We start from the raw sequence: 12,672 nt of genomic DNA on the forward strand, positions 1-12,672 counted from the left end.
TTGTATTACTTAGCATTGCGGGAATGAGCAACCACTGTATATGCATCAGCATACCTACTAACTCTTAAAATAATCCTTAAATACTTATCATTCAAAAATTTTAGTAAAAGCTAAAATGAATCAAAAGTTAAAACCAAATAGCACACCTCTGTGCTACTAGTAAAGAAACTCTCAGTACTGCAATCACTTAATTATGATATAGTACCAATAAATATTGTCAGGAACATGTTCTCTACATACCCATCTTCATAGTTCCACATAAAAATGTCACTGTCGATGGTCAGCCAAGCTCTGCTGATTTCTGGAAATACTCCCATCATACAATTGCACTGCATATCTGAAGCACTGCTGATGTAAGGACTAAATGCATTTCAGCTAGCAAAAGCAACATACCCTTTGGAGCATTTAAAAAAAACCCACAACAATATTGCTTTATATACAATAGTACACAAACTTTTAAAGTTCTTCATACAGAAACTACTTCCACCAGCAACTCTATACAAATGGACCTTTTTACTACCTGAAGTGTTATGAAGTGAACGGAAGTACTGGGACTCTGACAGAAAGATCGGGGAAGAAGATTATAGAAGAAAGAAGTTAATTTCTAATACTATTACTTGCATAACCTAACATAATTTTTCATAAGGATACGTCCAAACTGCTCCACTAGCTCTGGGGGAAGTGGGACTCTGCGGACTGAGCTGATCTCTGGAAGATTAGGTATTGACAGTAAACCTGGTCCTTGCAAAGGATAATCCATATCTGACATACCAGAAACAGTAGGACTACCTGCAGGCAAAAACAAGAAAGATTAGACTTCTTATAACAATGAGAAGTGTATAAAAAAGGTTTATAATGTCTTTATCTTTACCTGACTATTTCCTAATCTGTTAAATCTAAATCAGAATAACTGTGTTTCCCATTTTACTTTAGATGAATAATACAGGCCTTCAGACTAACAGAAAGTTTTGGAACTGCAGAGACTCTATAAGCATATAGCTACCACTACTCACAAGATGTGTGAACTAAGGTTTCTGTAGGAACAGGACCAGTCTCAAACCAGGCATGAGCAAACAGATATGCAAACAAACTCTTACAGTAACTCATCTGGACCCCAGCCTACTCTACACCTCATTTTTTCTGTGATACTTTCCAGCCCTATTTTTCTGACCAGATGTTAAATATACCACATGAACAAGGCAGGAGCATATTCCTTCACGTAGTGTCAGGATTTAACCCCAGCTGATAACTAAGGACCACACAGCCGCTCACTCACCACCACCCCAGACCCAGAGGGACAGGAAGGAAGGTAAAACTCAAGGGCTGAGATAAGAACAAACAAATAACTGAAATAAAAGAATAACAACAACTACTACAGTTCTAATGAAAAGGAGGGAGAAGGGGGAGAGGAACAAAATCCAAAGGAAAGGGAGAAAAGGAAGTAAGTGATGCACAATACAACTACTCACCATCCGCTCACAGATGCCCAGCCAGTCCCTAAGACAATGATGAGCAAGCTGCGGCCAGCTCTCCCCTGTTTATATACTCAGCATGACACTCTATGGTATGGAATAACCATCTGGCTATTTTAGGTCAGCTGCCCTGGCTGTGTCCCCTCCCAATTTACTTATCTCCTCAAACCCTCTTGCTGACAGAGCCTGAGAAACTTTAGCAAGAACTAAAACCATCAGTGTATTATCAATGTTGTTCTCACACCAAATCCAAACAACAGAACTGACCCATCTACTAAGAAAATTTACTCTATCCCAGCTGAAACCAGGACACTTAGAAAAGCTGATCTGTACTGCCAGTACCAAGTTAAAATACCCATATAGAACCATTCTTTTATGCAAGGTATGAGGCTGCTAAGGCAGTAACACCTTGGCCATGCACATAGTAGAATAACAGAAAACAGACAGTTGTTACTTCCATCCTGACATGCCCTGGGTATATATTAACTAGGTCACCTAAAGCTCCAGAGTGCCTTCTCACAGACCACTTTACCAGATATTTGGCACTAATGCAGCAGGAAATGCTGTCTTCATGTTTTAAGGAGAAAAAAACAAATGTTTGAGGACAGGTATACCTTACATCTTAACTATATCTGAAATACATGACATACAGCTATGCATAAATGAAAGCCACTCCAACAGGCTTAGAAGAGATTCTCAGGCTGCTTATAAGTTAGGGATGGTACTGGGCACTTAAGTGACCCTAAGAGCATTTCTGCAAGAGACTTCCTAACAGAAAACGACCCATTTTTTTCACATTCTGGAAAGAGATGGACCAGTTAACCCAGCAGTGCTTCCTCTATTGCCAGAAAAATGATTTACTATGAAAAAAAGAGGGAAAACCCAAAGTGTAAATATCTATAGTGAAAAAACAATAAAGAATTTGAAAAACAGAGGACATGAGTTAAATCTCTACAGTTAATGAAGCATGGCCTTGGGAAAAGGAATAGATACCATAAACATGTCAAGCTCTGGCACAACATAAGCTCCAGAACCAAACGGTTAATGAGACTAAATAGAAAATTACTGGCACTATGTGTGAACTATCCTAACTAAAATTCTAATTAGCATATTAAAAGATCCACCCTCAGCAGAGAGCCTCCAACTAACACCCCCCCCCCCCACTGAACAATCGCTGTGAAAAAAAACCACACACTGTCTTTAAATGGAGACTAATGAGAACCAGTGAGAATTCAGTATGACTAAACTAGTTGTAAACAACTGTTCAAACTGCATAAAAAGTTTTAGCACGAGTTAAGAGGTGTGCTGGCTTTGCGGATTTACCACCCAACAGCCGTCTCTGCGCAGACACGCAATAACCAAACAGCTCGACTCTGTATGCGGATCGGCTCTTGCCCACCGGCTGAAGAACCCAGATTTGGGGTAACACTACACGGAGATCCCACACCCGCCGCTTTCACCCACCGCACGCTGCGTGCGCTACACGCCCGCCAAGCCTGAGAGACCGTCAGTCAGCCCTGCCACCGCCCCCGCGAAGGCAAGGACAGCAGGCGCTGTCCCCGGGGGCTTCTCGGGGCGGCAGCCAAGGGGCGGGGGTCGTGCCCGGCGGGCAGCCCGCCGAAAGGCCCCATACGCGGTGCCTTGCCGGCCCAGGCCACCCTGCAGAACGTCGCAGACACCGGGGCAACTGAAACGACAAAGGACCGGAGACACTGAGCCACCGAGTGCTCCTCACCAGGCGCCGGCACCGCCAGCAGCTCGGACAGGTCCGGGTAGCAGCGATCGTCCTGAATCTGCCGGTCGATGATGCGGCCCGCGACCTCCAGCGCCTCCTGCGCGATAGGCGCCGCGGCGCTCATGGAGGCGGGCATGGCGGCGGCGATGGCGGCGGCGGGACCCGGGCCCCTGGCCGGCGGGCGACTCCGCGCACAGCAACAGGGCACGAGCTCACCACCCGCCGCCTCGCCACCCGCCAAATCCCGGCAGGCTTTGCGCACTGTGACGCAGTTCCGCGCCGACCACGGCGGGAAGTGGGCGGGGGCAGCCCTCGCGGCCGCTCGGCCTGTGGGAGGGGCGGGCCCCGGCGGCCGGCGGTGCCTCACCGAGGAGCCCTGAGGCCCGGTGGTCCGCCGCGCAGTGCCTGTGGGCTCCGCGCGGGCCTGGCATTGTGGCGGCCCACAAAGCGCGGAACACAAAGCTGCTCCCGAGGGGAGCTGCGGGAGGCAGTTCCACTCAGTGGGGTGTGGCCCTGGGCAGCTCCCTGCCTGCTCCTGTGTTCCGCGGGCACTGTGGCTCTTGGGCGGGCTCCCCCGTGACGGCCCAGTACAATGATATTTTTATACTACAAGCGTGATGGGATATTGTGGCAAGACTTGATACATCAGAGTTACTCAAGCCTACACAGATTTTGCATATACTAACATAAACCAAAACCTGAGGTGACTCCCCTTCAAAGGAACGTGGAGCTGAAGTGTGTAAATTGTCTTTGCACTGCTCTGACCTGGTGTGTCGGGTATTTTTCTAGAATTTGGAATGACACATCAATGTGACTGTAGTAGATTGTTAATTTACCAAGCCTGGGCCTCTAAAGTGGTGTCTGCCTTGGACAGCATGGGAATTCCCAAACTGTTGTAGGAGGTCCAGGGGCTGCGTGAAATTCAGATTTCAGGGAATGGGTCTTGTTTGTAAATTCTGTTTGTGCCCTGGCTGCACTGACCTTCTGCTCCTGGATCAGTCAAGTGCCTATTCTGGAGAGCTTCATCTGTTGGAGAGGCACCTGGCATGAGGGAGGAAATTTGCCCTGGCTCTGCTTTCCAAATGGGCAACATGAAGTTAAGCCCCAAACACCACAGGGTTTACATGGTAAACCAGGAAATTCTCCCTGTACCTTCTCAAGGTTTAGAAGCTGGTGTCCAGTCACCAGTGGGGTTCCCTGGGGCTCAATTTTAGGGCCACTACTCTTGACATTTTTATGAATTATCTGGGTGAAATGGCATAGTGAAAGCAGTTAATTTCAAAGGGAATAGCACAGCAAAGGTAGTTAGTTAAACTTCAGGAAGTAACCAATCTTGTTGGGGTGGGGGTGGGGGGGCATGACTTCAGGTCAGGTAACTTCCATTAAGATATAAACGATTGAGAGACCTTGCAACTGGATGTGCATCCGGGTATGAAAACATAGAAGCAAGACCAGCACAAACTGACCTATGTGATTGACACAACAAAAGGTGGTAAGTACACTCGAAGGAAGACTACTGACTTCATCATGAAGACCCTCATACACAACCCCCAAGGAGGAGAACATGTAAATGATTTCTCATTATCCTATCCCCACTTGCTCTTGGAAATCTTATGCATATGGTAATCATCATGTATAAAGTACGAAATTGTAACTGAGAAGGTGTGCAAGTTAGGAGCAGTGATCCCCCTTACCCCCGGTGCCATAATAAACATACTTGCTTTATGACTCCTTGTGAGTTGCAGAATTTATTTCCATGTGTTATGGATGCAGGAATCAAATGTGCCTTAAGTAATTTTGCTGATGATTCTAAACTGGGAGGAGCTGCGGACTCCCTGGAGGGTGTGCAGGCCTGACAGATATGGATAGATCAGGGAGCCTGACATTCACCAACCAGCTTTATGCTGGTTCTATATGAAATTTAACAAGAGCAAGCGCCAGATTCTCCAGCTGGGAGAGGGAAATCCTGGTTATGCATACAGCTTGGGGGATGAGAAGCTGGAGAGCAGACCCGTGCAAAGGGATCTGGGGTCTGGGCTGATGGCACTGTGCGCTGCACTGGTGTGGCCCCACGGCAAGCGCTGCGTGCGGTTTGGGCGCCCCGGTGTCCGAAGGACATGGGGCTGCTCGGGTGTGCCCAGAGGAGGGTGAACCGAGATGGCAAAACGCCTCCCGGGCAAAAGGCATCGGAGGAGCGGCTGAGGGCACCCGGCTGGGTCAGCGGGGAGATGGCTGAGGGGGGCTCATGGCAGCTGCGCCTCCCCAGGGCCGGCGGCGGAGGGGGAGCCGGGATCCCTCTCTGGCGGCAGCGGCCGGCACCGGGGGGTTCAGACTGCACGTTAGGAAGGGTCTTCACTGGCAGGTGGCCGCCCGCCGGGGAAAGTGGTCGCGGCACCAGGCCTGTCAGAGCTCAAGGAGCGCCCGCGCAGCGCTCGGTCACACGGCTTAGCTTCAGGCGCTCCTGCGAGGAGCGGGGGCTTGGACTTGATGATCCCGATGGGACCCTTCGAACTGGAGATACTGCGTGACTCTGTGAAGATTTAGCCGAGGCCTTCCAGCAGCGGCGGCACACCGGCACACCGCCGGCAGCGGACGCGCGGAGCCTGGGGACCCGCCGCGCAGCCGCAGCGGGCCGGAGGGCAGTGCTTGCGGCTGGGCCTCCCCCTGCGCCTTGGCCGCGCCCCGCCGCTTCCTGCCGGCGCCTGTTGTGGTTCCGGGGCAGCCGCAGCATGGAGCCGGCGGCGGAGGGCGGTGAGCGGCGGGGCGCGGCGGGCCCGTCCCAGCAGCTCCCGCACCCCCGGCTGACTCCTTGGTTTTCTTTCCCCTCTCCTTGTAGATGCTGAGATGGTGGGGGGAACCGACCCGGAGCTGGCGGCCACCATGGGCTTCTCCGGCTTCGGTGCGTTGCGGCGCGGCTCGGGGGGTGCGACGCAGCCGGCTGAGCGGCGCGGGGGGCGCTTGCTGGGGGCTGGCGGCCCTCGGTGGGGAGCCCCGGGAGGGAGGCTGGCTGTTGGAGCTGGGAACGGAGCGGTCGCACCTGTCGGCCCCCTGGCCTGCAGCGGCCGCAGTGCCTGTGGCCGGGGCGGATCTGCATTAGTCTCCTTTTTCTCCATTTTCAGGGAAGAAAGCCCGGACTTTCGATCTGGAAGCCATGTTTGAGCAAACGAGAAGAACTGCCGTGGAGAGGAGCAGGAAGGTCTTGGGTAAGAAATGCAAGCGTTGTCATCTAGGGCATTTTAAAACGTGATTTGTTTTTCTGTCTTTGGGTGACGTTTAAAGTGTCTCAGACTAGTTGTCTAGAGAACAAAAACCGAATTCAGTCCTAAACAGTTTGAGACTTGATAAATAGTAGATTATTGATTTATGTATGTTGTTTGAATGTGTAAGAGCAGTGTGCATGTGCAAGGCTTCTGTTGTGAGGCATACAGGGTTGTGGGTGAGTTTTCAGTATGGTGGTTTGAGAGCGGGACGTGGAGGGAGCAGTATCTTTTGCTGCCAGTATCCAAGCAAGCATTACGCCCAGATGAGGTCCTTGGGAGACACTCATGTATGTTCAGGAAATACCTTTGCCCACCCAAATATCCCTGCTTTCTCTGTCCTTTTGAACAGTTTGTGAAGAGTGAGTTTTGGGTTTGTTTTTTTTCATGTGGCGTCATCATGGTAGAGCAGCTTCTATTCTACTAGATTACACTTTATTTGCTCTCTAAGGTGTTGCAGTTTATGAAGTTAGTAGACTTGAAGTGCCTTAGCATGAAGAAAGCAATTCTATGTGAAAGAATGAGATAATTACAATGTTGGTTGCTTTTATTATTTTGATTCTATATAGAACTGCAAGAACAGATCTCTGTGGAGGCTCATGGTCTTTGTGGACACTATGAAATTCTAATATACAAAGGATTCCAAAAGTTGATATGGAGCATTTTTTTTGTTGTCTGAATCTAAACACAACATTATGTTTCCATGTTGGAAACCTTTACATGTTTGATACTGGTTCAGATTGAGCTGTCATTCCCTATGAGATCATTTGCTTACACCGTGTTTTAGTTTAGGAGGGAAATCCAGTAAGCGATTACAAAAACACTGATAGTTTTAAGTTGATACATCTTGAACTGTATCTTGAATGTGTCCCCTCCCTTGCCCTGCCCTTCCCGCTCCCCCCGCGCTCCGCACCCCCCAGCCCCCCCCAAAGTTTCTAGACTTACCCATAGAGGAAACACAATACATTTTGTTGTTTCTAAGGCTTATAGTTTTAACAAAAATGACAAAGCTTTCAACATACTTCAGCTGCTTAACTTACAAGCAAATGTTGAAGTTCGTAATACAGTAATAAAAGAGGTGGATGTTTTACAGCTTTTTGTGGGGGAGTAATGTTTGTTTTTGGGCTTCTTAATACACACTGCTTACTTTCAGCTTTTTGGAGTATCTATGATAACTTTTGAAAATGTCTTTGCCACTACCCAAAGTAGACAAAAACAATGGAGATCAAAATACGTTTCCCGTATCAATCTTCAGAGGAAAATGTTTCCTAGCTTTGCTGCAAAGCATGTTTTTCTTTTAGTTTAGCTAACAAACAGTGAACAAAAAAGGAAGTAATGTGTCTTTTGTAGACAGAAAGTAACTTGTCTGCTTAATTGAAGTTATTCAAGTACTTCTAGAAATACAGTAGCTGTATCTGTTAATCTGTCATAATCTCACTATTCTTATTTGAAATGGAAAGTTCTGTTTACTTTAATTTTGTTGCAGTGTTCCACAGGGATTCTTTTTCAGTAAGTGAAATGGGAATAAACTTAATATAAACAACTTTTTGTATTTATTTTCCATATATCATATTTAGAGTTCACTTATTTACACCTGTGTATACTTATGTACAAATTTAGTTCCCTGCACTATAAGAACGTTCAGGAATGCTCTGAAATGATCATACTGAAGTACCAGCATCCTTATATGATCAAATTATCTTTGACATTGTGTACAAATTAACAACTAGAATGTGTATGCATTTTCCTGGTGACATTTTGTTTTTCAGAGTGATCATTGCAATAGCAATCGAAATTTAGTTTATATGGAAAAGTGATTTATTTTCAAGTGAAATCCTTTATTTGCTGTTACCTTTTCAAATATTTCATATAGATCTGAAAATGAAGAAAATTGTTTTACTGTCCTTAGCAATGCTGTAATTTTATTATTTTCTAAATTTCTTTATTATTTATTTCTGTGATCTCTGTATTCAGAGGCTCGTGCAAAAGAGAAGGAAGACCAGGCTGAAAAAGAGTTTAGAAGTCCATACACTGATTCATCCGCTTCAGTATCTAGTGCAACAGGAGCTGGGTCCACATTAACCGAAAGGTACTTAGATGTGGTGGGAGATTCCATGTAACAGCTTTCTTATCTGAAGAGGGTTTTTTTGGTGGTTTTTTTATTTTTTTAAGACCATGAGTGTCACTTAACTTGTGTGAACATGTCTGTGTTGTCCAAAGTATTTAAGTGGAAATACTGATTATCTTTTTATCTGTGCTTTCTGAAATATGTGCCAATATTTATAAATATAGACATTATGTATATTTAATAGCTAATTTTGCAGTCTCCTCCCTATCCTGTTCGGTGTACTTTAAAAAAAAAACCACCAAAATTATTTGTGGTTTTTTTTGGAAAATATTAGGGCAAAGGTAATGACCACAGGTGCTGACTTAACGAGCAGATATTGTTCCCACCTGTACATACAATATACTTGTTTGCGCCTGCTGAAAACAAAAGCAAAGTAGGTGGAGAGCCTCTGTGGGTACGTTGTGTAAAACTGTGGTGGGATTGAGGGAGTATTTTGTTTTGACTTCAGTATGAAATTTACTTTCAAACTTGCCAGCCTTTTTTTGTTATTGACAAACAATAAGTGCTACTGCTTGGACAGCTTGAATTCTGAAATGCTGGGGTATCAAAAGTAGCTGAAGGTAATGGGGGCCACGCAACTGTGTTGCGTGGCAGGAAGTGCACTGTTAACTTTTAAGTTTTTGTACCTATGGAAGTCTAATAACCCGTAGAAGACTAGTAGACCTATATATATGTATCTTACAGGCTGATAAGTGTCTATATGTGTTAGGTTATAATAGACTTGTGTTGCAAAATCTACTTTTCACCTGTTGCTCTATGGAAAAGTCAAATGACCTGTGCACTGTCACTAAAGTAACCAATCACACAATATACTACCCCATAGATCCTATGTTATGTCTTGTGCATAAGGGAAGAATAGTCTGTGCTCCTATTTGCTTTTGATGATCATAGATATCTATCTGGTGAAATAATGATGGATCACAAAAATTCAAATGTAGTGGGATTGTGTACTGTATATGGATGACTTCAATATAAGGAATCAAAACAAATGGTGAGGTGGAGAGCAGCCAGCTGATACAGAGCCTTGCCCTAATCATTGCATTTCACTAATGAACTTGCAGAAGAGAACTCTGGTGACTTTGGATAAAGGAAGATAACAAATACCTTTCAGTATTCTGAGTTATTAGGCAGGCTGTGGCAACTCACCAGAGCTCTGCTGATACTAAATTTTCTTGGTTTTTCTTTTTTGTTTTTACCAAGAACTGAGAAGGGAGGGCATGACATGAAAAGTTCTCTGGGAAGTTTTTAAGTTTCCTTGTAAAATGTGATATATAGCTTAGTACTTACTGCTAAAAACAGGAAGCTAGTGAAGGAGACATGCCATTGTGACTCAGAGCAGCAGTCCTACAACAGAGAATTTAAGTCTGAAATACAGGACTGTCAGTAGCTCTTTTTATAAGGTGGATTTTAGTTACTATAAACTGATCTAATATATGTAGCTTGTTCTGTTCTCTGAAAATGGCAGCAGTTTCTTGAATATTGCCTCTCTAAAATTCCAAGTATTTTCAGTTAGAACCTTCCAGTTAGAACAGCTACTGATTCTTTTTGCTTTTGAGCTGCTTTGCTGTAGATAAATGTTTACAGTAGTTACAGTATTTATGTACATAATAATAATAATAATGCTTTGTGAAATGAAAGCATCCACTAGTATATAAGAAAGGAAAACCTGAAAAAAACAGAATGGGTGATGTGAGGAGAGTAAACACAAGGAGCAGATTTGCCCACATACTTGCACAACTCTCAGACTGTTTTTTGTTATTTCCCCTGTCTGTGTGCCATCCGTGCTATAATGCAGCTTTTTTTCCCCTCTTATGGCTTGTTTCACTTACTGCGGAGGTCATGAGGGAGGGCAAAAACCAGTTTCTTACACTTCTCTAAATCCTGGAAAGAGGCTGATGAACTGATTCATTCTTTATGGCCTCTGGTAGAGTAAGACTGTAAGGCTGAAAGTTGAAGGAAAAACCACTTGTTTTGTCTTACTGTCAGCACCACTCCTGGTTGCTGTCAGAAAGGCAGATGGTTTTTTTGGTTTGGCTGCACTGGGATGTTCTAACGTTTGTCTTTCTTTCAGTCAGGGTAGACAATACTAGTAGCTGGAGCACTTGGCTGTCCCTGCCAAGCTTGGAGTTTGGTGAAGAATAGCACGGCGATTCTGGCCATTTCATTTGCAGAGTGATTACACTGCCTCTCAGAATACTGAAATGCTTGATTTGATTGATTTATCCTTCCTAGCAAATGAGCGGGGTTGATAAGGATAGCAATTTGGAAGGAAGCTAGGTATTGTTCTTGGGCATCTGTAGAAAGATCTGAAAATCTGGGACTCCAGGCCTCCTTGAATCATTACGTTGTGTACATTTTCTCACTGGCAGCTACAGTGTATATTTGGTTCCGTTCCAAAACTAATTAAGTAGTTCAGCTTTTAGGGAAACGATAGTCTGGGAATGCATATTAGCTCTTGAAACACAACTCTTCTGCACATAGTATTGTAAGGTTAGTTCTGCGGATACCTAACCTGAAGAACTTTGAAGGTCCCAACCCCTTCCTCACAAGCTGTAAAAGCTTCCTTTTGATAAGAGTACTAATTGCCCCTTTGCTGTAAAGTAAGAGAGGCTCTTTTCATGTGAGTTAGATTTGTTAGATAATCATATCCCGATCTAGGTCTTTAAATGTCTGTCATCATGTAGAACAGGTTTTTTGTAGAGGTAACATCTTTTATTAGGGCAATAAATATAGCTGGAAAAGTTAGACAAGCTTTCATGCATGCAAACCCTTCTCACTGCTGTAACATCTGAGGACTTAATTGGTGTTGCCTTTAGATCGTTTTGATTTCTTTCTAAAATAGAATTTCCGTTGCTTACGTAATACAAATATTTACTGTGTAACCTACTGCCTGCTTGGTGTACAGCTGATTTGGGGGGCAGAGTGGGGCTGTATTCTCCGTCACAGTTATGTAGTTTAGAACATACATGCTTGGTCCTTTATCATGTTCTTAAACCTGTGTGCTTTCCTTACAGATTTTAAGTGATAACCTAAACTTTAAAATAAAAACCAGTATCTCTGTAGTCTTCTTATTTTTCCTGTGTTAAAACTACATTTTGCAGTCTGCTCACTCAAAACCTCACACGCATGCTCTTAAAATTTAAGCTCTCAAACCACGTTTCACAATTTGAGCTTTTCTCGCTGAATTTGAAGGAACATCTGATTCCGGTTGCAAGGTATCACAGTAATGATACACTGTATCTAGTCAAAAGGCAAAGTTTTCTGCTTACGGCTTTTAGACCTTCTGCCAGTTAGAATACTGCCTACTTGATAATTAGCAGCAGAGGGAACACATTTATTTTGAATAAACTGAACATGGACTAAATAGCTCTACTTACTTATCAGAAATTTTCCAATGCCAAAAATGTGTTCACGCAACTGATTTGGGCAAAACTGCTGTGCTTCGTGTCTCTAGTTGTGAGCCTGCATGATTACTGTTTTGAGTTCCACTCAGCCAACAGAGGTGCAGAGTATCTGCACAAACTGCGACTTGAAGCAGAACCTTGAAAATGCTCTGTAACAATGTATTCCGTTGTCTTCTAAGCGGTATCAAACTCCATACTAGTGAGGTGGTACTGTTGTCTTTGCAATCTAAATTTTCCTGTTTTATTTTGTCCAGTTTTTTTAACTGTCACTATGGTATTCCTGTTTTTTAAAGATTTGTTTATGCTTTCAAGATGACAGTGGGCCTATGCTCTATTAATATAAGGTAGTTTACATTTTGCTGCTAATTTCAATGTTCACAAATCTACAGCAATGCTCAGTATCTTTTATCTGAAAATTCCTATGAAAGTGCTGATGTTCTTGAAATAGTAATTTTTAAAATCTTACCATGCAGAGGGACGGCCTGTAATGAAAGCGAAGATAGCTCAGATGAAGGGTTAATTGGGCCTTCCATGCAATCCCAGACTTCTCAAGGTCCAGCTGAGGATCCTGATGATGATGATGAAGATGATGATGAATTCATTGGGCCACCACTTCCGCCTGGGTTCAAGGATAGTGATGATGATACTGATGATGATACGGAAGAGGATGATAATG

The 12,672-nt window shown here is 44.4% G+C and overlaps 2 protein-coding genes across 3 annotated transcripts in view; one reads left to right on the plus strand and one right to left on the minus strand.

Annotated features, from left to right (window-relative positions):
- The window catches only part of NUP155 (nucleoporin 155), a 33,099-nt gene extending 29,535 nt beyond the window's left edge, over positions 1-3,564 (minus strand). The window contains exons 1-3 of one of the 2 annotated variants that reach the window (XM_080372108.1): positions 3,208-3,564; positions 652-789; positions 241-337 (exon numbers count right to left, since the gene is read on the minus strand). In XM_080372108.1, the coding sequence (XP_080228234.1) occupies positions 241-337; positions 652-789; positions 3,208-3,343 (371 nt within the window). In that variant the 5' untranslated portion in view covers positions 3,344-3,564. The remainder of the gene's footprint in view (positions 1-240; positions 338-651; positions 790-3,207) is intronic. The other variant, XM_080372107.1, reaches the window with a different exon arrangement.
- Positions 3,565-5,884: 2,320 nt separating this feature from the next.
- Positions 5,885-12,672, plus strand: part of WDR70 (WD repeat domain 70) — a 136,957-nt gene continuing 130,169 nt past the window's right edge. The window contains exons 1-5 of the mRNA XM_080372145.1: positions 5,885-5,958; positions 6,044-6,106; positions 6,327-6,410; positions 8,439-8,553; positions 12,470-12,671. Of these exons, the coding sequence (XP_080228271.1) occupies positions 5,937-5,958; positions 6,044-6,106; positions 6,327-6,410; positions 8,439-8,553; positions 12,470-12,671 (486 nt within the window). The 5' untranslated portion in view covers positions 5,885-5,936. The remainder of the gene's footprint in view (positions 5,959-6,043; positions 6,107-6,326; positions 6,411-8,438; positions 8,554-12,469; position 12,672) is intronic.

The sequence above is a fragment of the Falco punctatus genome, assembly GCF_963210335.1.
Source record: "Falco punctatus genome assembly, chromosome: Z".
In the NCBI taxonomy this organism is placed as follows: Eukaryota; Metazoa; Chordata; class Aves; order Falconiformes; family Falconidae; genus Falco; species Falco punctatus.